The sequence below is a fragment of the Xiphias gladius genome, chromosome 9 (genome assembly GCF_016859285.1).
Source record: "Xiphias gladius isolate SHS-SW01 ecotype Sanya breed wild chromosome 9, ASM1685928v1, whole genome shotgun sequence".
Taxonomy (NCBI): Eukaryota; Metazoa; Chordata; class Actinopteri; order Istiophoriformes; family Xiphiidae; genus Xiphias; species Xiphias gladius.
Window position 1 is genome coordinate 20,276,867 of NC_053408.1, and position 22,424 is coordinate 20,299,290.

The 22,424-nt window shown below is 42.8% G+C and overlaps 1 protein-coding gene across 1 annotated transcript in view; it reads right to left on the reverse strand.

Moving 5' to 3' along the window:
* LOC120794509 (protein shisa-6) overlaps nt 1–22,107 on the reverse strand; it is a 60,318-nt gene extending 38,211 nt beyond the window's left edge. The window contains exons 1-3 of the mRNA XM_040135633.1: nt 21,578–22,107; nt 19,764–19,924; nt 11,558–11,659 (exon numbers count right to left, since the gene is read on the reverse strand). Of these exons, the coding sequence (XP_039991567.1) occupies nt 11,558–11,659; nt 19,764–19,924; nt 21,578–22,107 (793 nt within the window). The remainder of the gene's footprint in view (nt 1–11,557; nt 11,660–19,763; nt 19,925–21,577) is intronic.
* Nucleotides 22,108–22,424: the final 317 nt, after the last annotated feature.

Here is a 22,424-nt window from a genome sequence, read left to right on the forward strand (position 1 = left end):
AATATATGTGAGAACACCTACCTCCATCCGACACACTCCCTTCCCCAACCCCTAATGGCCCCAGGAGAAACTTCATTATTTATCGCTATTGAAGGGGCCTTTCAATTATAATACCTCAGCCCCCACAGTCTGGGCTAGTAGACTGAATATCTGTAGCCTCTATCAGCGATAATTCAAGTGCCCCACCATGTGAAAAGTTCACAGAACCTGCACCAGCAACAATGTGGAGGCAATTTGCCACTCTGATCAGAGAATGCAGAGAACGCTGTGGCGTAACGTGCAGCGGGGGAATGGAGTCAGTGATAGGAGATTTAGACATGGCTGCGCTTTCTCTCTTCAACCAACAGCTCAGGGAGTAGCTTTATCATCCCAACAGAGCTCTTCTCAGAATGTCCAGTCTCTCGCATCTCATGTGGTTTTTCAAATTGGAGCCTAATGCCAAGATTGACAAAGTGTTGATCCCTCATCCTCCCAGCTTGCATGATGCATGAACGACACTGCGAAGTGGAGGCCCCAGAGAGACTCGTTTTTTTGTTAAAAATATTGGAGAGATAAGAAAAAGGTACATTTAGAGATCTGGTCAGCCCGGTTAATGTTTCATTGGATTATCACTGCGCTCATTCACTGAGAGCAATAAGCAAAGGGTGACTCATAATGGTTTGTCATGTGTGAATGCAAAATTAGTGAATTGTTTAGGTGCTCAGTAAACAATTTCCCTCTGTAAATTGATAATGATTACTGATTATCACAACAACAGGAGTCATTTATCAGCCTCTACACTAAGACCAGGGCTGCTAAACAGGGTTGTTATCCTGTTTGCATCTGCTGGGGGTGTCCATGTGTTTCCATTTAAATATGTGAATGTGTACTTGTATTATTCAAACTGTGGGGACAAATAGCTGTTCAAATAATCACATTATGGAGACTCATCTCCCATTGTGGAGAAAAAAGCTGGTATTTGGCTAGGTTTAGGTTATGGTAAGTCTTAGTAGATCCACACAAAACATTTAAAATGTGCATGTCTTCACTGAAGAGAGGGAATCAACATTAAAGACACTATTTGTGCCCAAACAGCCTAACTACAAACTCTTAACATTTGGCCAGAATCGATGAAAAAACAAGGAAGGATGACAGAGCAAATTTACACCAAACTCGAAACACACGTTCCCCTTTGCCTTTTCAATTTTTCATATGCTGGAAATAGATTTGGAGATGGATCCCAACCCAGAGCTGATAAATTTTAATTTGATCCCTCCCATGCATCATTATTTGCACAATGCAACTGGCAGTCATAGCTTGTGTGCTCGGAATGGCAAGTCTGCATTCAAATTCTGCACAGAATACAACATTCCCCCCTTCGTATACAACAAAAGGCAATCATTCCATTTGTTTTCCCACACAATGGCCTCTGGATAATAGTAATACGGGGGTGGGGGTGGATGGAAGAAAAGCGACCAAGTTATCTGCCTTTCCCAGTCTCTGCCTCTTCGTTATGAATAATAGATTACAGATGAGACCGGTTTGCCTTGCAGGGAGGTGGGTATAATGCTGCTTGAGGTCAACGCGGAAGAGCCAAGATCAGTCTCTACCAGACCTATATAAAACACTTGGAGAAGTGTCTTCAGAATGTCCTTAGCATGACCATTTATAACAGCTGTTTTATCACTCAAAGCAACTCGGTGAAGGACATGACAGTCACTATACAATGTCATGCTTTTTAGTATGATAAACAGCTTGGGCCAGGTATTTCTAGTGCTTCCCTTGCTAAATATTTGGTAACCCAGTGTGTGGAGAGCTGTTGTGCACATTTTATCCCTCCTGTTCCAGGCTTAGTCGCCTTTATGCTTGCTATGTTGAAATCTCAGTTGGTGGGGAGCAACAATGGCTGATTACCAGGTTAGAGGTATTCAGAGGAAAAACTGCCACTGTGTAATTTAATAAATGTAATCAGGGCTAAGAGGCATTCTAAACAAGGAAGCTTGAAAGAAAAAGGCTGTTTGATTCACTCAGAACTGTCCTTTTAGCAGTGGATTAACAGCTCTCAGATCTGCACCCATGTCTTTAATGAGAGAGGGTGTTCACTACTCACGTTCGGTCATAAAAAATCAATTAAAACTAAACATTGGATTCAATTCCCATAGTGTACGCTGTGAAGCAGAAGAAAAGCCCAAGTGTGGAGAAGCTTGAAATTCAAAGACTGGGACCAGACCCAAAACACAATTCAACTGCTTGTGCCAACCTCTTTTCATCTGCTAACACGTTCACAAAGGAGGCAAAACGGTCCACAGGGATGGATAATTGGGGCAAAGTTCACAAGTTCATTTTATTTCAGAGGAGGGCATGGCATTTTAAGTCATCTTATCTTGGATGGAGTTGACGGACGAGGGGGTGAAGGTGGTGAAGTAGGGGCCAAGAAGGTGTGGATTTAAAGTTGTTAAATGTTCTTTTCTTCAGGGAATTGCTCCCTGGGGAGGAGTTAGAGGACAGAACAACTTGACTTCCAGACTCTGTTCATTCTCCTTTAAAGGATGATACATACTCCCTTGTAAAAAGAATTTAACGTTACACTTCTTTAATTTGACTCTAAAGAAAAGTCTTATAAAACAACTGGAGCCGGATTTAATATATTATACACTTTCATTAAACATAGATAAAACTCTTGAGCTTGCTAAATAAACTTAAGCCGCCGAAGCAATCCACAGATGTGATGCTTCAGCACATGGTGGAATCCAGAGTCATCAAGCGCACAGCCTCTACTTCACTTTATTTGTGTACAGAACCCCGTTGATCAAAGATGATGAATAACGAATCGAAAGGAGGGGAATTAGCAGGAAAAACTCCTTGCATTCCAACTGAAGCATAAAATATCTGCACTTACTTTAATGAGCGGCGATAAAAGTTGCCGTGCTGTGCGGTGGGCAACATCTTGATTGATGCTGTGCATTAAGAGGACGCTACCGCCCGATCAACATCACAGCAGCCTTGTCAGCCCACTGTCCCCGACTACCTGCCTGCAAGGACTCTCTATCTCTTCTCCTGCCATTTTGCCTGCCAAACTCTTCCTCTCTGAATCCTTTTTCTTGTTTAGCTCACTCACTTTTTACCACTCAGATATTCTGTCTGCGCTACATTTCTTGCATATTCCCCTCTCCCGTTTCTCTCTTAGATAAAAGACTTCTTTCTCTTCCCTCTAGCATACCTCACTGCCAGACAAATAGCTCCACTTGTTTCAAAGTGGCCACAACAGAAGGACAATGATAAGAGAGCTGTCTCCCAACTGTCATTTCCTCTGTCTGCCCCCGCATCTCACATCACTGTAATTGACTGCAGTGTATCTGGAAGTGCTATTGTTCCTCAGGATACCCAAGAGTCTTGTCAGGAATTGTAGGGTGGCTTGTCATTCACTGACCTCAACATATTTGTGCTCTGGTGGTATTTTGGAAAATGCTACGAGGTGTTTGTCACATGTGATAATTTCTCGGTACCCAGAGATAGTCATTAATTCAGTCCTTGGCTAAAGGACACCAAGGTTTGCCAGTGAGCGGTGTAAATGAAAGGGAAGAAAAACTGCAGTTAGGTCTCTTAGTGTGGCTGAAAGGCTCAGCAAGTCACTCTTTACCACCCAATCTCTTTTCCTGCTGCACTCCCTCACAATGCCTCACCTCTGTCCTTATCCCAGAATCTCCTGCATATTCAGTAGAAGAAGCTCCAGAGATAAGGCAAGGGTTAGAGATGTCTGATCATCTCCACGTATTGTCTGTAAGAGAAATCTGTCTTGTTCTTTCTCTCCGCTAATGAGTGCCGCACTCCTGATCCTGCTCTCTCCAGGACCTTATTAACACTTTCTTAATGGTTACTCTGCAGAGTGCTTAGCCAGCAGGTCAGCCATGCCACCTCCCCTGAACCTGACCATCAATTTGTATGAGCAGGTACACTTTGCCCAAATGGAGTGCGCTGTCAATCAAGACAGAGACTGAGCAAAAAGAGAGAAGCCCGGCTGGTTTTCAGCCCCTAAAACTGATTCGGGGCTACAGATTGCTCCCTGAAGTGGGACCTGCTTTCGAAAGTGTTTAAAGAGGAAGTTTTGTCAGTGAAGGAAGAAAGAATATTTTTGGCAGGAGAGCAACCAGTGATGTAGAGACCATATTCTTATGGGAGACTTTTGAGGGACTGTTGTGACATATAAGATGACAGTCGGATGAACCAAGGAAGCAGTGGGAGGCTACTTTTCAGTTGCTTGACTACCTCTACTTTGAAAAAGTAAGTAGTGGAGAATCACAACTGATGTTGAAATTGGAGATTAAGTTACTGTTTTTCATAGCAAAGGGAAAGTAAGGCACAGTTTAAGAAAAAAAGATAAATTTAGGTTTTACATACTAAGCAATGACGTGACCATGATTAGTGATTTCTGTGCTGACTACTTTAGGTTTTGTAGATGTCAGCCTGTGAGAAGTTACAGCAGGCTGTGTAAGATAGTACAGTAGAAACATTAAACATGATGAAACATGAATTTAAAAAAAAAAAAAAGCATTTTTCTGACATCTGTAAAAGTTTGTAAAAATTTCATAAATGCCAAAAATATACCTTTGTGTGTTTGTTATCGTTAATAATGCGTTCTGAAAAGGTTACGAGCAATATAATTTTAATATATGGCTTATTCTTCCTTTATTAGTGCTGGGTTGCTAATGACCTACGTCATTTGTATGTAGGATTGCATGCATTTAAGGCTTAAAGTCAGCAGAAAGCACAATGTAGCCTTAGCTACGTAGCAGTCACACTAGTTCGACAACCTCCATCTGTCATATGACCCTCGTAGCTGTCTGTCGAGGCGCTCCTATGTTGTTCTACAGGATGCCTTCGGTGGTGGTGGTTTTATTTCATAGATATTTGTCTGTCTAAAGAAGAGTGTAACGAGGCTTTGGAAGTTTCAATAATGCAGCTAAAAAGGACAGATTGTCTCATACAGAGCCTGGCAAATTGACTGAAGGTTGAAGTGAGTGATGGTTACACTGGTGGATTTGCTGGAAATAGTGCGTTTTGCATCCAAGAACTCATTTTCCATATCTGGCTTGACGATGCGTCGGAGCTTTACGTGGTCACCGTATGAATCAGTTCCTGTCTCAGCTTGCTTTTCCTCGTGTACCCTAAACAACACCAAAGGTTTTCACAGACGGATGTTTTCATCTTCTGCCTCATCAGCCTGGAGTGTTGATTACATGGGCTGAAAATGATGCTACTGCCTGTGGGCTTGTTGTTCCACGGCATCTGATTCATTGGGAGGAACAGGAGATGACTGTTTCACAATCAGAGGGAAGAACTGAAACGCAGAGAGGGGCTTTTTATACCCTGTCATCTACTTCTTCACAAAAGGTAAACAAAAAGGCCAAATTAGAGGCAACAGCTGTTAGTGCGTAACAGCAGAATCAAATGATTGGCGTTTGCTTTGTTAGATTCTTTTTTTCCACAAGTCTTTTCCCTTGATAGTCCCTGAAGTCTGTTATTACGACACTCTTGCACAATGCAACTTGCTACATAAGGAACACCAATTAGTGGCACTTGCACTTGTTAATGTGCTGAAATTGTACTGTAAATAAAAGTTCTGTGATAACATCCCCCACTTATTCTGCTGCGACATCACCATATCCACCATTCCAGACACATCATTTTAATAAAAACAATAATTGTCTGCCATGAAAACCAATTTGACTTCCTGCACAGGGTAGAATTAAAAGTTGGGCTTAGCAAGGTAATGAAGTATGGCAAACACCAAGTCAAGGATGGAGGCTTTGTCTGAAGTAATAACTTCTCCGGATGCTGTGGCTTGGCTGCGTTTCATATCAACAAGACTGACATATGGAAAAATAATGAAAATGGACGCATTCAACCAACAGCTGGCGAGCTGCATTTTTAATACACTATCAAATTTGCATGTTGGCTATCAATCCGCTCTCCTGTCTGAGGGAGAAAATTCCAATCAATCAAGGTGTTATTAAATTGTAATCTAGCTACGGACATCAATGGCAAGGATTGTCAGTCCCACAACCTGCACACTGCTCTTAACCACACTCCGGCACAGAGAAATATGTGTGACTATGTGACAGTGATTTACAGCCTAGAGTTTTAGTCAGTGACAGTGAGTGAAATGAAAAGTACACTACGGTTCTTCTGTGACAAGAACACTTAATATTAGGCTGCGATTGGGCTTCAGTCTGCGTAGGCTAGAAGCGACGATGTGGTGTAGCATTGCATCACCAATGCCAGCAAACAAGGCAAAGCAAAGTTGCTGAGGCTCTCTCTTATCTATCTTCTGAGATTATGTTTCCAGAGAACTTTTATACAATTACTGGCGACTATGAAGCTTCAAACTGAGTTCTGCAGTTTTTGCACCCAAGGCAGTATACCAGTGCAGTCCCATCTGACAGCAGTACATACACACACAACAGATCAGTGAGCATCCTCATTAGTTTGGCTCAGTTTGACAGAAGCCTCAACCTCGCTGCCTCCTAATTTTGGACAAGAGGACAACAGAATACACAGGAGTAAAGGAATATGTGAGGCGGAGCATCGATCTGGACAGATGGCTGAGGGGACAGGAGCAAGGTAAGCAGCTGTGCATGCTAAATAAAGTTTAGCATCACAAAAAGATTGTCCCTCTGGGAAAACACTAGGCTGGAGTTTAAAAAAAAAATTGGAGGAGTTTTGAAAAACATAAATGAACTCGTGTGTTTTCTGCTTTGATTCTTTCTCCAAAAAATGAGAAGGAAAAAAATAAAGCATTCCTTCAGAAATCCCAAAACTAAACCACCTCCGTAATGGTATTTCTGGTGTTCACCACCCATAGACAAACCTGAGACTTTGAGCAAAGGGAGATCATGCAGGGAACAGATGGCCACCCAGCCTCCCTCTACACCTGACTCCATACAGGCGCAGAAGGATTCAGAGGGGGTTGTGAAATTGCGAAAAAATGAAATGTTCTAACATGAAAAGCTCATCTCTGCTAGTGGTTTGACTGCCAGGGACAAAACGTGTCACACAGCTCTGCTCTATCGGAGGAGACACGAATGATCTGTAAGCTGGTGTGAAGTCGACTCTAAAGATACCATGACACACTGTTTGTGAATGGAAAGGAGGTCTCTCTATCCATTTGTGTCTCTGGCTTTCCACCCTTGTGCCATGTAGCACAAACTGATCATTCGTTCCTTCAGTCAAGCTACATCAGCCACGACAGAGGCTGCTGATTTAAAGCCATCACTGGTGTTGATGTGTTCTTAAACAGTTACAAAGAAAAATGCACATGTGGAATTGTATGTGCTATTATATTTTTCATCTGTAAAATCATATGTGCTGGTATCATGTTTATTTGGTTACATATTAAACATCTATCATAAATTTTCATCACATGTAAAACGCCCACAAACCACATGTAGCTACATTTAAGTGAATTCATCACGTGATGCTGTTTCGATGTGATAAATCACACTTCCCTATCTGTGAATGTGTGAAATGTGAAATCTGAAAGTGATGTTTCCACATACAATGTCTTATAACTCATGTGCAAAATATAATGTGTGAAAATGACACATAACACATAAATGTCCAAAAACCACAGGTAAGTGAATTTTTCACATGTGAAATGGTGTTCCGCATGTGGTAAACATGTAAAATGTTTTTCACCTCAATTAAGTTCACATTGGTTTTTGTTTTTTTCATAAGGGATTTCAGTTGAACATCTTTAACGATCCACTATCAGCCGCTGCTGGAAAAGCATGTTGCTCAATAGGACGTATTCCCGTGGCAACAATGTGCAGCCTCATAAGACCGGAATGCAGTGCAGTCAAAAGATTTTTTTTAAATAAAAGAGTGCAAATCATACTCCTCACTCAACTAGAAAAATGTGTACCACAACCGCAGCCAATTACTGTGCTGCAATGCCATACTGTATACATATAGTGTTCACTATGTACTACATACTAATTGTCATAGTGTAGTTTTATGCAGTCAGCTTACAAGAAATCACAAAAGGATGCAAATGTGCCCAGGAAAGTAACTTTAGACTGCCACTGTCAATTAAAATTCCCCAAAAGAAAGCAAAATGTTGTCTTAAAGAGTTTATACTTATGTATTTGTTTTCCAAGAACTTTCTCCACACCACACACAAACTGTTTAAGGCTGACTGAAATCATTCCCTTCGTATTCTATGGAGAAGACTATATAACCAGAAATAAAAAACAATTTCAGGCATTACTCAGGTCATTACCTTTATCCGAGAGTAATCAAAATGATGTCTGTTTTTCTGTCTTTGGAATAAATAATGGTAGCTGGATCTTAATTAGCAGCCACTAATTGCACAGTTCTTTTATGTTGCATTGTCAGATAATTTGAATCCATCACTCAGAGTATAGTAATTCTCACTAGACATTAAGACAACACTACAAATGAGCAATTACTCCAAATAGAGACTATATTGTAAAATTATTTGGGCATTGCATTGTTGGAGAAATGTGTGCATCGGGAGCACACTCGGAAATCGAGCAGTTTTCAATGGGGGGGGGCTGCGCCATTTCAAGCTGAGAGCAACCATGACCATGCAAGGCATGCTGGCACAAATGGTTTTCCATAGGAGCGCCTGACATGGCAAAAGGTTTTGTTTACCTACATGATGTGTTGGTTCTCCAAAATTGCAGTATATAACTAGCAGCCTGCTGTGGCTAATTCTTTTTCTACCAATCCTCCCTAATGATCCATTCACAAAACAGCACAAAATCTTGTTGTCTAGACCAAGTTTTGTCAGTGACAAATATGGTTTGAATTTTCTATTGCTGCTTCACAATAAAAGCCTAATTTGGTCCCTTTTTTAGTGTGACCACGCTGCACATTCAAAACCGGGTAAGATTTGGCATGTAGTGTGGAAGTGGGACACGGCTGAAAACAATTCTGTGTAGCCCAGAGCTGGCTACAAAAAGTTAATGACCCCTCTCTAAAGCTTGCTAAAAGGCATTTTAGGATATGTAGGACACCACTAACTGAAGTAGAAATACATGGGGTAAGCCGAGGGGAAGGTTGTACACCAAAAGGTAAATGAAACCAAAGTAACTATGTGAGATTGAATTTTAGCCTCCCTCCCCAGCGCTAGTGGCTGATCTCGTTTAGGGTTGAGCACAGGGTTGTTTTGTACCCTGCTACACAGATGTGAAGCATCCAGCTGCTCTGATGCTCAGCAACAGCCCCTGACCTCACCCGTCCACCCCAAGGGCTACACTGCAACACTCACACACCCACACACACACACACATAGCTTCCCATTTGATTAGCAACCAAACACGCTCTCTGTCTGTATAATTAAGCGCCGTAACAGACGCCATGCTTATCCAAGCCAGAAGACTACATAAGGACACCTATACCTCGTTCTCAGTGCGGCAAAAACATAATATACTAAAAAGCAGCTGAGATGCAGCAAAGAAGACAACATCTGTTTTCAGATACATGTGGAAACAGAATTTTTCCACTGACTGACCAGTAAATATGTATTTGTATTCTTTTTTTTCCAGTGTTGTTACTCACAGCCAGAGTAAACCAAGCTGTGCAAACCTCTTCAAAAAATAATGGAGCTCGGTATGATTTAAATTCAGCTGGATTGTTTACTTGCTGTTAACCTTAACGTGACTCCATCTCATCACTGCAAGTTCACATCAGCCCACAGATTCACCGCTCTGCATGTTAAATCCTTCCACGGATTTTGGATAAATTCAACGCTGGGTCAAGAAACAGATCAAGTGATTTACTGACAATTTGTAAATCATTAAACTGAGAAGATAAATGACTGTGTGTTGTCAGAAACACTGAGTATACTGTAGGTAGGAGCAATTTATATCCCTCAATCAGTCAAGGAGAAAAGTAATATATTATGTAGCTGAATCTATTCTGCTTTTGTGGATATGAAGAGTGCTTGTAAGAGACCATGAGAGCGCGGGGGAGGCCTGGTTAAACTGTTCATTTCCCTCTACCACCCTGAAGTGATTGTTTTCTCGTGAAATGCTAAAGATAATAACAAGCAGCAGCACATTCCAAACCAAACTTCAGACCACTGTTTCATTGATTTTAGGATTCAAACCACAGTAATACCTGCCTCTGGGCACAAGACAGCTCAACAAAGACTTTGGAGAGAAGAATCCTGTTAAACAACTGAGGCTCTTGCACATGCTTCACATACTTTTTTCTTTCTTTTTTTTTTTTTTTTTTTTTTTTTGCATGAAATTTAAGCATCAGCCGACCTTTCCAAGATCTCAATCTGTCACGTTTCATTTGTTTTTGCAGCAGAGGAATCAAAGGCTACCCGCTGCAAGAAAACACAGATTTGACTGCACAGATGCTGAACGCTAAGCCATACCCCATGCTGTTGTTCTAACAAATATATAGTCGGAGATTCAACAGTGCAGTTATTTTGATATTTGAACAGAGGGGAAAATCTATTCAAAAGAATCAGAATTCATAAAACCTAATCATTTTTTTCTCATTACTCATCTCTGGTAGAGATCATCAACAGTGTTTTGTTTTGTTTTTTTTCTGGCTGCATATGAATACCATTGTGAAATGGACCTCCTCTGGGGATGAAAACGAAGAAGCAAAAAGCGAGGAAAAAAAACAGCTAATTTCATGTAAATATAAATACGACGGTTCCTCATTAGAAATAAGCGTGAAGAGAAGCTTCCAGGCCCCTGCAGTTTTGTGCGCTTGGAAACAAAGCCATGATACTTTGTTAAAAAGGATCAATTACCGCTAGTGGAAAAGCCACACATGCCTGCCGAGCAACACAGAAATCTGAACAGATATTTATTTAAGCAAGGACAGGTCATCAGCTGCTGTAATTAGCACAATAAACAGGAAATCAGCAGGTCTGACAGCAAAGAGGAAAAGTGGAAATACATACGGTATGCAGTAGTAGAACCAAATTACATTTATATCATGTAGATTTTTACTAAAAGAGTCTGCCATCATGAAATATTGCAAACATTCTTGCTCTGGCACAAAAACATCCAATTAAACATTTGAAAGCAGTGTGAGGTAAAGGAGCTCTCTTCGCAACCCCGGTGAGGTGACACACACGCACACTGGGTCTGATTTGTGGAACCAAAATGGATGGAAATAAATCACAAGAGCTCAGCGAACATGGCTGCATACTAATCAGTGTATTACCCATGGGAAGACTCTGGCCCCGACTAATGGCTGCGTTTGTGTGTGTGTGTGTGTGTGTGTGTGTGTGTGTGTGTGTGTGTGTGTGTGTGTGTGTGTGTGTGTGTGTGTGTGGATGTGTTCGGATTCACCCACTCCGCCCCGGCGTTGCCCATCAGCAAGGGGTTCAAAAATTGAATCTGGAAACTTGTCACCTCCGTCAGTGTCTTGTTGTTGATCACCCGTGTTGCAAGCGGAACATTACGTGGGTCGCTTTTGCATTCAGGAGGTATAGTGTGTAGCACAGTGTTGGTAGATAAGATGTAGTTCATATAATCTCCTGTGTGAGAAAAGAGAAGAAAAAAGAAAGAAACAAAAGGTACCTTACCTTTCTGATGGCCTCGACCCAATGTCACAAAGCCAGAGGAGATGAAATTGTGAAGCTCAGCGCCTCCACTGCTCCGGACGCTCTCCTTTCCATAGTGGAGACCTGGTCTCACACACACACACACACACACACACACACACACACACACGAAGATACAAACAGTCGGGCAGACATATACACGCAGTGTTAGTGTATTTGCAAGTTTATAAGCAAAATAGGTGAAACAGTGTTTCCCAGACTGGGACCCTCCCAAGGGTTCACAAGAAGATGACCAGAATAGGAAAGCAGATAGAAAACATTTATGACAGACAAATCATATTCTTTTTTCAGATATTTTTCTAAAATTTGCCTTTTTTTCCCCTGTGAATTATAGTTTGAATTATAGTTTTAGCCTGAGTTGTGCAACCAACAATAATGGGCCACAAGTAGATATTTTTAAAGGAGCGATCCAGCAATTGTTCACATCAAGATCAGTTTACTAGTCATGTGTAATACTACTCGGCCTGTGGAAACTGTAGTACAATTTCCTCTGTGGCTCTAGAGAAGCTTTGTCAAGTCTGAGAAGATAAACCTGACGATGACAAGTGTTTAAGTTTTGTTTAACTTAAAATTTTAAATCAATTGAGCCAAAAAAAGGATGGCATCACCCACCAGGAAAGATCCAAATTGTTGCTTCAGAACCAGAGATATCATCTCTTTTATTCCATCCATGCTTCTTCTTTCTCAAACCTGGCACCTACATTACCCACAATGCAAACTGACTGCTGACAGTACGGTCAGAGATTAGGGTGTGTTATGCTGGTAGTGGCTGATGCAGTCTTGAGCCTCTAGCCCACAGCAGCGATGGGGAGCAGGTTACAGTGGTCTGGTAAGCTCTCTTCTTTCTAACTCCACACCCCAAGATTGTTTTCATTCTTCATTCTTCCCAACTGACAATGTCACTTGAGGCAGTTTATCAGACTTCACACAGCTCCCTCTAGAGACACTAAAGACTTTTATACAACTTTTTTCACATGTGTAGTAGTTCTCCCCAACACCTGAAAACACACTTTAAAGTGTAAAATCAGACGAGGTCCTCTTTAAGATAGTAAGCTTACCATAACTAGACAAACCAAAGCATCAAACAGGTAACTGTCAAAATGTTGCTGATTATTTTTCTGTCGATTAATTGATCAGTTCTTCGACTAATCCTTTCAGCTCTGAACTAACCCTTTAAGTCGTCACAAGCCAAAAAGGCTGGGGATCACTAACCTAAAATAAAGTTTGAATATAAATAAATATAATAAAATATATAAAATATAAATATATAAAATATATAAATAAAGTTTATTGGGACACAGTATTTGGGCTTTTCCATGTTGCCTTGTGTCTTCCTAATGGTTTCAAATAGAAAACTTCGCCGTGGTTACAATTCCCTCAAGCACGGATAGAGGGGGAAATGGTGGAAATGTGGAACCACACAAGCAAACGTGGTGCAATGATCTTCAAAAAAAAAAAAAGAAAAAAAGCAATGTTTCCACCAGCAACATACCATTGCACTTTGAACTCAATCACACCTCTCCCTGTGCTGCTTTCATGGTTGCAGATAGAGGATCTGCTGGGGTTATTTTCCTGTTCCATCATACCAGCAATTCAGTGTGTCACTCACACAAGCTCTCGTTGTCTTTCTTTTTCACCTTTGTCATTAGTAGGCCCCTCCACGACCCACTGCATCGACCCTTGAATCTGAAAGACCCTTCAAAAGCAATCCCCCATCTTCCCTTCTGCTCCCATTCCCCGCTCATTAAGGTGAGGTAGCATGAAGAGCCTGCAGGGGGAAGGCTACGCAGTGTGAATTTATTGTCCTTGGCACGAGAAATTCGTGACTTTCACCTCAACAATGTGCCATGGAAACGACCAAGCACCGGAGCTAGCAGGCACTGAGGATTCACATGGTAATAGTTTTTTAATCAGACTTCTTCACTGGACACCTACACTTCTGAATTACCTCTGAGAGTGGAAAAATGTGAATAATAAGATAATTATATCTTGAACCAAACTGGACGTGCTGTGTGGCCTGCATCGGGGAGGTTATCTGACTCCAAGGTTTATTAAGGTTTAACACAGCCAGGCAGAGGTAATTTACATGGTATACTGATTTTATAGCATTATCAGATGCCGATCTGCTAGAGTGGATATGGAGCTGGGTACATCATCTCAACAAAGTCGTTCAGCTGGAGCTTGGCATTGCGTACCTCTTCGTATCTTTATCTTCCTCTTCCGCTCCCTCTGTCTGAGGCACACGCCGAGCCTCTTCAGAAAAAAATGCCTTCTAAATGCCATCTTGGTAAATACATGTCCCTTCTCTTTTAACACTGCCCCTGCCTGCTCATGAAACTAATGGTGCAGTGCGTGATCCTGATCCACACTGGTCCATAATTAATGGGTACCGCTACTGGAGAGAGATGCTGATGGACCTCGGCCCTCACACCTGAAACCTCTTCACACGCATAGACACACGTAAACTCAGGGGGACAGAGGTCTGGCTGTATAATAAGGGGCAATAATGAGATCTAGGGCAGGAGACAATTAGGGTGGGGGCTCTCAGATGCTGAGCTTCAACACAGGTGTACTAAGGAGGAGGCTTCTATTAAACATGTTGATGCAGTCAGCATAGAAATGTTGTTTTTAACATGTGGGTGATGATTATCTGGCCAATTGGGAGCCAGCGGGGTCACGGTGGAGATGTTTTAGCTGCACACTTTAAGGATTAATTGGAGGAAGGTTGCGGGCAGAAGGGGGAGGTGTTTTATGCGTGTGAGTGGTAGTGGTAGTTGCAGGAGGGCTCACTGAATATGATTATAAAAGTGCCTATTGGCGGATAATTAGAGTAATTAAATCAATGTTTTGTTATTTAGGCAAAACTTGTTGTTTGAGTAACTCTCCGAGAGCACATTACACTCACGCACACATTTAAAAATATCCGAAGGTCATGTCAAAGCTGCTAAATAGATGGAAATGTTATTCTATCATCACGACCTCTAATTGTTCACAGCAGCTGACCTTTAAGCTCGGGAGACTGCTCATCCCTGACTGACTCATAACTGACTGCTCAAATACCTCGAGTGCTGTATAGGATCTCACACACGTACTGTATAGATACTGGCTGAAGGCTTTTCAACTTCCACATGAGCATGCTCTCTAACGTAGTCGTTCTTCTTATACTACTTATTCTGATTCTTCTGGTGCAGTAAACGCAGCCCCATAACTCATAATCCAATTTGCCTGTTCTTATTTTTTGCCGAACTACTATATGGGACTATATGTGTAACTGTTTTACCTGTAGTTTCTGTTGAGTAACCACAGAGACAGAGAAAACAGCTACCCTATACACTACCTGAAAATTATATTTCATCATTCTGTGCAGTAAGAAAATGTCAGGGAGTAATCCAAGCAACACTTCTCAAAAAACAAAAAAGAGGCAAATCTTAGCCTGTGGTGTGCAGTAAATAAATCAACGTCATCTGAGGAGAGCTGTGGGCCAAACTGCATTACTCAGAGAAGCGGTTATTGTTTACTTTAACCAACGGCAACGTCCTGTACAGGTACCCGCTTCTCCCTTTCAAGGTCTGCTCCTTGTTGTGGCTGTGGGGCGCTCTATGTTTACACCCCGACCTAAAAGAGGATCTGAGCCCCACAATAACGCAGAGTGGATGGGAATAAAAATAGCCGTGCCTGTGCTGGTATCATATTGTGCTGCCTGTACTGTTTTTTGCTGTAGGCTCTGTGTTTTGTTTTGTTTTTTTTGTTGTTTTTAAAAAAAAAAAAAAAAAAAAGGCTCTATCTCTCTAAAATGCAGGGAAGTTTTGCAGTGCACCAAGGATACCACGTCACCACACAAGGTCTGCAATGTGAAAAAAATAAATCAGCATGTATTTTTAGAATTGAGCCTAAACAAAGCTCTGAGGATGAAAAAATACTTTAAAGGGGAAGTGATTAGTGCTGATAGCGACAAGGCATCATTACATGTTGAGAATCAAAGATAAATGGATGTTATTCCTACTCTTGATGTATGTTGATAGGATCCTCTCAGGCCCTTAAGCCATTTGCTTTATGAGGCCTCTCCACCTGATTTAAAAGTGTCGTAAAAAACCTCTGGAAGTGAAGTGCCATTCTGAGCAGTGACGACTCCAGTCGAGGAGCCTCTCCTTAAAGTGTTTTTTTCAACCAGGTGTATCTCCCATAAATGTGGCTATTGTATTTTGCATGACTCATTTCAAACACTTGTCTCTGAGTCTGGCCCAAACTAAACACAGAATGTAGCCGTTAGGAGCGGCTGTTATGCCAGCTTATGGGGATCTACATCTGGGTCAGCTTGCTGGCTGGCCTAATCAGCCCTCATACCACTGCTCTGAGATGTCACATTCTTTTTAGTTTGGGATTTTTATTTTTATTTTTTTTTTACCTGGGGCTAATTATCCAGCACTATTGTGACTTTTCCCTCTCAGCTACCACTGTAATTTCAGCTCATAGTCGGTCCAGGAATATAACCAGATGCTGGTGTTTACTGCTGTTGGGACGCACATATTGTAATCCCTCACGTAGTGTTTGAGGTGTTTTAATTTCTTCTCCTACCATATGGAGAGCTGAGCCTTTGTCCAGCTGCCCTCTGTCTTCTCTTCAGTCAGTTTTGGGGAGGTGAAATAAAAGCCTCAAGGGATGACAGTGGTGATAAGTGCTGCAAAATCACTTCTTGTAGATACACTCCTGGAATTAATATCAACACTTTCAACATTTGAAGCAAAGGTTTTCCTTCTCAGTCAGCTGTGGAGAGCAGTGACGGCAGGAACACTACTCTTCTGAGGTATGTTGTCTTCCAGGACGGCCCTGTTGCCTTTCTGCCTGTTTGATTTAGCTCCTCATCTGTTTACTCTAGTTTGGATACATACGATCAACCACCACAGCCAAATGACTCCCATAATCTGCCCTTGCGTTTAGCTTTTTCCTCAGAATCATTCCTCAGTTTCCTCAGAGGACAGTATAACTGCAGTGAAAGTCGGCCTCACACATGTAAACAAACCGATGTGTATTTGGATGCATATTCAGGGTCCAGGGTTAGATCAGCCAGCTAATTGCCCCAGATGGATATACCTATCAGTTAGTATAATGGCCGTTCCAGGACGGCTACAACCTGTGTTTTCTGTCGGTGAGAGTCAGAGACAAGTGTTTGAAATGATTCATTTAAAATTCATGTTTATCTGGAAAACTGCAGGAGGCTCCTGCCGACTGCCCTGACATACGTTGTTTTAGCACGATGTCCTCGTTTCCCAGAGTCTCTAAAGCAGAGGTTTCAAGTACAAAGTTAGCAAAGCCCATAGAGCCACGGTAGCTACATTTATGGGAAATACACCAGTTTGAAAAATACCGCAACTTTCCTTTAAGAGGCCTGCCTCCCAACTCTGTGCCAAATGCCCATTTAGGCGCAAATGAATATGCATGTTCTGTGAGAGCGAGTGGGCTCCCTCTCCACAGCATCGTAGAGCTCCCAATTTATATGCACACATTAACCACGCTTTTGCCTGGGTTGTCACTGCCTTTCATGTCCAACCCCATCAGGACTGCTGCGGTCCCTGATGAGGGGGTTGGGGGGGGTGCTTGGCTGGGCTAGACTGAGCTGAGCAGGCCCGAGTTGTGTTCTCTTTGCAGTGATTGTGGACAAACAGGCAAACAGTCGCAGTCAAGCAGAGTGACGGGAAGACAGATAAAGTGATGCCCGACCTTTACTGCGTATAAATGCATGCAAGGTCGAACTGAAGGCAGCCTGCCACGTGCAGCTGCGTATCAGCCGTGGCCCCTGCATGGCCAGCTAGTGACCAGTGGAAATAGACCAGTGCAGTGACTGCGCGGGGGAGACACACCAAGTGAATGAATGCAGACTGCGGTCGCAACAGTGAATGAAGCAGACGGAGCCGCGAGAGAACGTTCCCAGCAGGTATTTGATAGATGTGGAAGTGGCAGAAAGAGGCCAGGCTTACATGACATATAAGACTATGTAAACCCAAATGAAGCTGAAGGTATGCACAATCTTTTTTATTATTTAGAGACGAGGATGCAGAAAGACTTTCTGCTGTCCCGTAGCTCAAATCCACCGTAGGACCTACGTGTATGAGATGCTGCGATGTTTGGCTTTCAGAACATTGCAGAGTGTTGCTGCAGTTCTGTCATAGCCAGCAGAGTTTAATTAAAAGTCAAACAAGGGCCAGATTTATCTGACTTTTAACGTCTTTAAAATAAGATAAAGCATGTGCATTCATCTCTAGAGAAGCATGATTGATGGATCAAAAATATTTCATATTTTATTTTCAAATATATCCCTAAACTGTGACCTTCCATTTGGCAGTGCTGCGCAGTTACAGCATCTTACTTACAGGACGATAGCAATGCTCAGTGATGGAGAGGTTTTTGACGAATAATGATGGCCAGTGATTTTGTTATCAACTAATGCTGACACGGGTTGCATTGTACGGTCTAAAGCGGAGAAAAAAAGGAACCTGATCGGGTTGATTGGGTCTTTATAAAGTAATAGTGAGGAAAGTAAGCTTGTGGGCAGTGAGAGGGAGGGAGACCAGATCCACCAATCAGGTATCAGAAGCAGTTAAGAGAGGTCTCACTAGTCTGGTGCCAACATGCAGAAACCGCACGCTCTTGGTCCTTACACAAATAAATATTTATTAAACAAAGAATAATCCAGATTTGTCATATGATAATATTAACAGAATTTCGCAAAGTGTGGGATAAAAAAGGTTGGACGTAAGGACTAGGAGAGAATAACATGTAGACATTTATTATTGAATTTCTTATCCTTCGTATTTCTTATGCAAAGGCAGAGTGCAGAAAATGTGATGCCATCTACTTGAAGTTTTACACAGAATGACAAACCAGCAAAGGAAGAGGAATGTTTGTATTTAAACCAAACGACTGTCCTGTCCTGTCCTGTGAAAAGCACGTATGCCTAAAATGTCAACTTTCCATGATCTAGGAAAAACAACCACGTTTTCAGCTTTGTGACAATGCTTTTTTCCGATAATCCTGGGGATTTAAAATGGTCTATGTAGCTTAAGAGTAGCAGAACTTTCTCAACCCACAAAGGAAAAGTTAATACTTCAATTTTTTTTTTTTTTTTTTTTAAATGTGGTTTTCACACGACCAGTGATGTATGTTTTCAACAGAAGCCAGATTTTTGTTCTTTGTGTTTTTACACTCATATGACACAATGTGTCAGGAAAGGAAACACAAATATCTGGGTAGGGGGTTGGTTGGAGGGTAAGGGTGATAAATTGTTTTGATGGATGCATTATCAGAAGAATATTTCCCAGTCCAAAAAAACAATATTCACAAAGTACCTTTGAAAAAAAAATCCATTTTTAAAATGTCAGGTGGTAGAGACTGCTAACTACACATATTATCATTTTGGTGCTTCAGCCGCTGATCAACCTACAGTTTTCAACATTGATAGATTTCTTTGCCTATCCCGCACACTGAGACTCCACGTCTCTCTGTTTTTCTTTCCATCTCAGTGACTCCTTTGTGTTTGTAATATCTCATTATTTTCCATCTGTGTCCCTCTCCCAAAGTGTCTTTGCCTCTCTCGATCTGATAACACCTGCTTTGCCTGAGAACCTGCTGGTGCTGCCTGGCTTCCTCCAGACACCTTGTATTTCCGGCGCAGTTTTGAGCCATATTACCAATTTATGTCCCCTGTCTGTTCTCTGAATTGTGGGGTTAAATCACACCGTGTGTGCTGCGTCTGATTCACCCAGTGACTGACTGAGAGGTCATCACTTCCAGCCAGTCAGAGATTGCAGGGCCGTGCTACCTCGCCAGCCCGTAATTATCTCCACTAGCAGGCCCTTCTTTTTCCCTGTCGCTCAATCCTTCGCACTTTCTTACTCAAATTGGACGATTTACGGGATGTTAACATTGGCGATTACACTGCTAAAAGAGTGAGCACAGCGGTTGCTCTTTTCGACTTCACACAGAAGTAATGAATATATATTGGAAATGCATTACATAGACACACTAAAATGGATGTAGGCTAAGGGTTAAACTGCTGAAATCTGCCTTCAAGCTATAGTTGACCAGCAGTCATGACACATAAACTAGCGGATGCTTGTGAAGCTTAGAGCTTAGAGCTTTGAGTGTTCAGTGGAGAGAGAAGAGCTCTTACCGTGGTTGGATTTGGAGGTGTGAACAGGGGTGTAGTGGTTCTTGGATGAGGTTCTGACTGGGGTGTTGTCTTTGGGCGAGCCGTTCATCGCTGCAAAATTCTCACAGTCATATTGCGATATAGGGATGGGCCCCTGCTGCCTCAGGATGTCTGCAAGGGCCCTGGAAACAAAATAAAACCGAGAATAACGGTTAATACTTAACCAAAAAGATGTTGTTTTTTTTTCTTCTTGTGCAGTTTTTCTCTCTAAGTGCAGCTGAACTGAATTAAAAACGAAGTGATAGTACATCTGTCTTCTGCACGATGAATGGCTGCTAATTGTTTAGACAGCGTTGTGCTATTATGGGTAATTCAGCGCTACTCTTTTACTTCTTCTTTTCTTTTTTCTTTTTTTTACAGCTGGGAACACGACGAATGTTCATTTGCAAGAGAAACAACATTGGATGTGTGAGTATCTCGTCTAATTGGGTTGAATCTGAATGTTTTTCAGACCGCACCAGGTGCATATGGAAGGATAGAGCCCTCGAGGGGGGAGAGTGGAAGAGAGGGAGAAGCAATCGTGATGAAAGAAAGTTCAAAAAGTGTTTGTTTGCTTTTTCTGGCATAGCTTTAGAAAAAAGGAAATCAAATTACTTTTGCAGCGCTGCAGCAGCTCAGAGCTTTTGTACAACAACTGTATCACAGGCATAACCATTGCTTTTAAATTAATATTTTAACCTCACCCCTCCTCTGCCTGTTCCTTATTGAATGTGCAGCGGTGCATGCGTGTCACATGACCTTGATACAGTTCCAACGTTAACACTATCCATTATTCACAGTCTTAAGATTGCTCAAGTGTTGAATAATGCATCCCATAAAACACCCTATTCAATCTTGAGGAAATAATGTGTGTCAGCATTTGTTCACTGATGTGGGTACAGTCTACAACATGTGGTCCACTCATGTATGATGGGTGGCCCCAGGAGGAGGCAGGAGCCAGTGGAGGAGGTGAGATGCAGTCATGGGGCCGTGGCATCCCATCTCCGCTGAGCGTTTTTGTCGAGTCCCCACCTGAACACACCAGACAGCCGTGAGCGGATGTGCGGAGGGTGGGGCTGGGGGGGCGCCGGATTGCGGTTTAGGTTGTGAAGTATGATATCTGACAGCCGGCCGCCTTAACTTGGTTGCCTCTTGAGCCAAATAACTGGGCTATAGTTAGATTCCAACATTACAGGCGCCATTTTTATCTCAGTTTATTGGGGGGAAAAATCTGATTTTTTATCTCCTCAAAATACACTAACAAACATCCAATATAAATATTGGGCATCAGCTCTGCTCCCTCCCACGCATAAGAGATGAACACACATTCTCGCTTCATGAACACCAGCCTGCCACAATCACTGTAGTAGTCCTCCTCAACTCCTCCGTAATTCGTTTAGGCTGTCATTCTTTGGGACTTAACGTCTGCTGCAAATTTAATAAGAATCTGATCCGAAAGGAGCTCGTCAGTTTGGCTTTGGATAACAGTCTGTTAATTAATTCAAACTCGTTTTTCCCATCATTGTTTCTGATACAGAGAAAAAAAAACACCCTGACCTCAGCTTAAAATATACATATCTATATCGAGTTATATGGTGGTACATCGAACACGACTCTAGGACTGCTTCTGACAAGACTCCTGACCTTTGACCTCTGCCTGCAAAAGGGTCTACAGGTTTGTCTGTATGAGAGGACTTAGAGGAGGTATACACTGAGCAGAGGACACACCACATGGACACATCACATGAAGTCATTTGAAGGAGAAGGTTTGTGATTTGAAACTTCTGCCCACTTACCTGTGGATATTCATTTCCTGAGGCGGCTCTGTAGCTTTGTCATACGCAACTTTGGCCGACACTCCCAACACTATAATGAAGGCTATGATCCCACAGGTGATATAGACCGCCGTGTTGGTCTGGTCCATGCTCGGATCGTACGTTTCGCCGGTGGGGATCGGGGACGGCGCGGCCGTCTGCACCCACACCGGCGTGTGGTAGTTCTTGCAGGCTTTCTGATCCAGCCGGTCTTTCTTGTACTCGCAGCAGAAGCGCAGGTAGCACGTCCCGCAGCAGTACCGGTGATCCGTGTTGTTGCACTCGAACATTTTGTCATACTGCCCGCTCACGTCGTAGTAGCCCAGGCAGGTGTCGTGGGTGCTGGCGGGCGCCGGCTGCGGGGTCTTCTGCGCGGGGACGAGCGTGGGGAGCGCGGTGGCTTTGGGAGCCTTCCTGGGCACCTGCTTGGGTTTCTTACCGCCCGTAGCGGCGCTCAGCACGCTCAGCGGGTCCAGGTATATTAGCAGCAACAAAAGGTGCCTTATCCCCATGGTAGTGTGAAGAACTCTACAAGTCTTGTGTTTTGGCAAAGAGGCTTGAACTCTGGTTCGACACGCAAAGGTTCAGTCTTGTGTAAGTTTCGCCACCGAGTCTTCCCCTGCTCGCTGAGTCTCCCGCGCGGCCGTCATGCCGAGTAGGCTACAGTTTTGTGCGGACCGTCGTCGAGGACATCCCTCGGCCACTATTGTGCAACGGACAAACTAAAGTCCATCGCGACCCGGCGGAGAGCGGCGGCAGGAGAGCCGCACGTCCCGGGCTCCGGGCGCCCTTCCCCCGGCTGAGCGGCTGGTTGGCGGCGGGCGGTTGG